This window comes from Eurypyga helias, unplaced genomic scaffold (assembly GCF_000690775.1).
Source record: "Eurypyga helias isolate BGI_N326 unplaced genomic scaffold, ASM69077v1 scaffold14886, whole genome shotgun sequence".
NCBI lineage: Eukaryota > Metazoa > Chordata > Aves > Eurypygiformes > Eurypygidae > Eurypyga > Eurypyga helias.
In genome coordinates, this window is record NW_010257342.1 from 72 (window position 1) to 4,793 (window position 4,722).

General features: G+C 47.1%; 1 protein-coding gene across 1 annotated transcript; it reads left to right on the plus strand.

The window, feature by feature from the left end:
* Positions 1-206: 206 nt before the first annotated feature.
* Positions 207-4,333, plus strand: DLL1 (delta-like 1 (Drosophila); the record flags this gene model as incomplete). The annotated part of the gene is made up of 7 exons (XM_010153984.1): positions 207-267; positions 747-877; positions 1,021-1,190; positions 1,329-1,545; positions 2,256-3,048; positions 3,165-3,279; positions 3,654-4,333. Coding segments are annotated over 7 exons (1,493 nt in total), but the record flags the coding sequence as incomplete, so codon positions are not given.
* Positions 4,334-4,722: the final 389 nt, after the last annotated feature.

Consider the following 4,722-nt stretch of genomic DNA (forward strand, 5'->3'; position numbering starts at 1 on the left):
CATCCCTGGCGATAAGTAAAGTGCCCAGTTACGGGGCGAGATCGATACTCCTGCCGACTCTGGAGATAAGCTCAGCTGTGCTTAACTGCCCCGACCTACTAAAAGGGGCTCGCTGCCCATCTGCAAGGTGCTCTCGGGATCGGACTTGTAAAAGGGAGGCGTTCGGTCCCAGTGCTGATGTCTCTTCCTCTGTGGTTTGTTTACAGCGATTTGTTTGCCAGGATGCGATGAGCAGCACGGCTTTTGCGACAAACCTGGGGAATGCAAGTAAGTTTTCTGCTCCCTTCCCGCTCACTTCTTTGTCTTTACCGTTGATGCTCCTGTTTCAAGTAAGCCGTTGGTCATTCCAAGGGTCGGCTTAAATGCCTTTCTTCATATTAGATGGTAATTCGAGAAATCCAGGTGATGCCACATCAAAGTAATAACCTACAAGTCAAACATCAGCGCCACTAATATTAGCCTAACGAGTTTACAGTGCTGCGTATAAGGTTTAGCTGTTTGTTATTAGAGTAAACAAATTAACTACCTGGAACCGTGGCTCTGTCTAAGGAAGTGGAAGAAATAGCTGGGATCGATGAAAGCTGATGCTACAGTTGGACTTGGTGACTTTCTCACATGAAGGATCACTGAGGGCTTTTAGGAAACTTGATCCGTAGCATCGGTGTGTTTGCAGTTTACGGTAGGGTTTCCAGCTGTGAGAAGTCTAAATCTGATGAGACATTGTTGGTTTTGGTCTTTTTTTTCAGATGCAGAGTGGGTTGGCAGGGGCGATACTGTGATGAGTGCATCCGATACCCAGGCTGCCTTCATGGTACCTGTCAGCAGCCGTGGCAGTGCAACTGCCAGGAAGGCTGGGGTGGCCTTTTCTGCAACCAGGGTGAGTTCTCAGCCCTTGCCTGACAGTCTTTTTTTAAAACACAGAAAGCAAGTGGCTATTTCCATCTCACCCACCCTGTGCTAGCCTTGCAAAGCAGCAAGTATCTTGACTGCTCTTTTTTTTTAAAAAAAATTCTTTTACAGATCTCAACTACTGCACCCACCACAAGCCCTGCAAGAACGGTGCTACATGCACCAACACCGGCCAGGGGAGCTACACTTGTTCTTGCCGACCAGGGTACACTGGCTCCAACTGTGAGATCGAAATCAATGAATGTGATGCTAACCCTTGCAAGAACGGCGGAAGCTGCACTGTAAGTTTGAATTGCTTGTGCCTTCTGAAACCCCAAGGGAGGAGTTAATGTCAATTTTGCTCATTTTCAAAATCCCTTTTTGGATTTCAGTGCAACTCCAGACAAATATTTTGAACAATTCTCATTTCTTTCCCCCAGGATCTTGAGAACAGCTATTCCTGTACTTGCCCCCCGGGCTTCTACGGTAAAAACTGTGAGCTGAGCGCAATGACTTGCGCTGATGGACCATGCTTCAACGGTGGGCGATGCACCGACAACCCTGACGGGGGATACAGCTGCCGCTGCCCACTGGGTTATTCTGGGTTCAACTGTGAAAAGAAAATCGATTACTGCAGTTCCAGCCCTTGTGCTAACGGTAAGGCCAAACATGCTGCAGCGACCTTCTTAAAGGAGGCCGTCCAGTTACTTTGGCTTCTGCTCTGGAGTTTGTGACAAGGCCCGCTGATCAGTCATGGTCCGTGTCATGTCAGTAGTTGACTTGGGGGAGGAACTGTGCTTGAAACGTAATGGTGTGTTTTGGGACACTGCTGCGGATAGCATTTTCTCAAGCGGTGACTGTGGCCCGGTAACTTGGCCTGAAGCTTTGTGCATAAAAATGTGGAGCATCACAGTTACAAATGTTTTGCAAAGATTCTTTGAGGTCTGTGGATGGAAAATGCCATGCAAATGCTAAATGTTGTTACTTGTAATCTGCTAACAGTAATCTTCCTGTTTTGATTAAACTAATGAGGACTGTCTTTACTGCAGTCCTCGTCATACACCGCCACTCAAGCTCTGTAACATGAGATTGTGGTGTTAACCTGATCGAGACTAGCTTTGTTGTCCAATCTGAGTGAAATGTCAAAAAGGGAACAGGATGGTGAATGAAAAGTAGATCGGATTAGCAAATATCTTCCTTAAGAAAGCCCCATACTTTTTATGCTGGATCAGACCTGTCAGAGGCTGAGCTAACCTCTCAAAAAGAAAGTTTTTCTCAGCTGCCGGTGGTGATGGTTGCACCGAGGTGGGAAGCTGCCGGGTCTGGCTGCCCACCACTCAGCGCTTGTCCCCCTTGATGTCTTGCAGGAGCCCAGTGCGTCGATCTGGGGAACTCCTACATATGCCAGTGCCAGGCTGGCTTCACTGGGAGACACTGCGATGACAACGTGGACGACTGTGCCTCCTTTCCCTGCGTCAACGGAGGGACCTGCCAGGATGGCATCAACGACTATTCCTGCACCTGCCCACCGGGATACAATGGGAAGAACTGCAGCACGCCGGTGAGCAGATGTGAACACAACCCCTGTCACAACGGGGCCACCTGCCATGAGAGAAACAACCGCTATGTCTGCGAGTGTGCCCGGGGGTACGGTGGGCTCAACTGCCAGTTTTTGCTCCCTGAACCGCCTCAGGGACCCGTCATCGTTGACTTCACCGAGAAGTACACGGAAAGCCAGAACGCCCAGTTCCCCTGGATCGCCGTCTGCGCCGGGATTATTCTGGTCCTTATGCTGCTGCTGGGGTGCGCTGCTGTGGTCGTCTGCGTCAGGCTCAGGGTGCAGAAGAGGCACCACCAGCCTGATGCCTGCAGGAGCGAGACTGAGACCATGAACAACCTGGCGAACTGCCAGCGCGAGAAGGACATTTCCATAAGCGTCATTGGTGCCACTCAGATTAAAAACACGAACAAGAAAGTAGACTTTCACAGTGATAACTCCGACAAAAATGGCTACAAAGTCAGGTACCCATCAGTGGATTACAATTTGGTGCATGAACTCAGGAATGAGGACTCTGTTAAAGAGGAGCACAGCAAATGTGAAGCCAAGTGTGAAACGTATGATTCAGAGGCAGAGGAGAAGAGTGCAGTACAACTAAAGAGGTATCTCTCACATCCGAGCGCGGAGGCAGCTTGACTCCCAGGGGGGTGCGTGTGTGTCATAGGTAGCGTTAAGCGACAGCCATCTGACCTGTGTTGTCTTTTTTTGTCTTCGATAGTGATACTTCTGAAAGAAAGCGACCAGATTCAGTATATTCCACTTCAAAGGACACGAAGTACCAGTCGGTGTATGTCATATCAGAAGAGAAAGACGAGTGCATCATAGCAACTGAGGTTAGTACACTGCCTGGCAATTGGAACGGCAGAGAAAGGTCTCGGCACGCGATCCCCATTTAGCAGACGTCGGGGCAGCTCAGCTCTTTTCCATGGTGCCATAGCGATCTGTACCTGTTGAAATCCAGCCAGCTCGACTGTGTCATGCTGTGAGTGTTGTAAAGACAAGCTCGGTGACGTGCTGCTGTGGGTGTTAGGGGTACGACGACCTTTGCAGACAAGGGTGTGGTTGTGGTCTGCTGACCCTTAGTGCGCTTCATGCAGGGTCTGCTCCTGCCCCGCGTAAAGACAGTCCTGAGCCTCTGCAGCCTTACAGCCCTCTTCTTACTGTCCATTAACCTCTCCTGATCTCTGCTCATGTTTTCTCTCATCAGGTGTAAACCAGAGGTGATATGGCAAGGTGGTTGTTCAGAACAATTTCAGAGGAGACGTGCCCCGATGAATGCTGCTGAAAGAGGAATGGGAGATAGATTCCTTCACTGACTGCTGCTGAGAAACTAAATTCAGGCTTGAGCTGGTTCTCTACTGAAGTTAGCAAAGTGACTGCAAAAAAAAAGAAACAAGATGGACACCAGGCAAGGGTCTGTGTTCAAGGATTACTGTTGCACTGCCTTTTATGAATTTTATCATTGCACTATGGTCAGTTGCTTTTCTATATATATTTAAATGAATGGACTTAATTACTACATAAGAAGCATGCACTGCCTGAAGTGTATATTATGGATTCTTATGAGCCAGTCTTTTCTTGAATTAGAGACACAAACACTGCCTTTATTGTCTTTTTTGATACTAAAATGTGTTTTTACTAGGTGAGAAAAAGTGTGTTATTTTTTTGAATCTGTAAAAATATTTTCATGATAATTGTAAAGCTTGAGTATTTTGTGATGTTCATTTTTTTATAATTTAAATTTTTTGGTAAATATGTACAAAGGCACTTCGGGTCTATGTGACTATATTTTTTTGTATATAAATGTATTTATGGAATATTGTGCAAATGTTATTTGAGTTTTTTTTACTGTTTTGTTAATGAAGAAATTCATTTTTAAAATATTTTTCCAAAATAAATATTATTAATGATAACCAGAGTGCTATATTTATTCCACAACCGATGATGAACTGACTTGAGTCCTGCAACCAGGCATCTGACAGGCTTCTGTGGACTCACGGATGGATGGGGTAGGACTGAGACCTGTCACAAAGACTGGGGAACAACCTGTTCTGTGTAGACACACGCCCCCCTTTCCCCTCCTAACCTTCTGAACTGTTGACCCCATGGTTGTACTCACTCTTACCCTAAAGGCAAATGTCTATCAAAACCTTGAGTAGGGTTTGCTCAGTCGTGCTGGGCTGTGTATATATAAACACACTCGGCATCACTTCCCGAGGAAAAGCAACGCGTGCCCTCTCCATCTCCATCCAGATGCAGGGCTCGCCATGACTCAG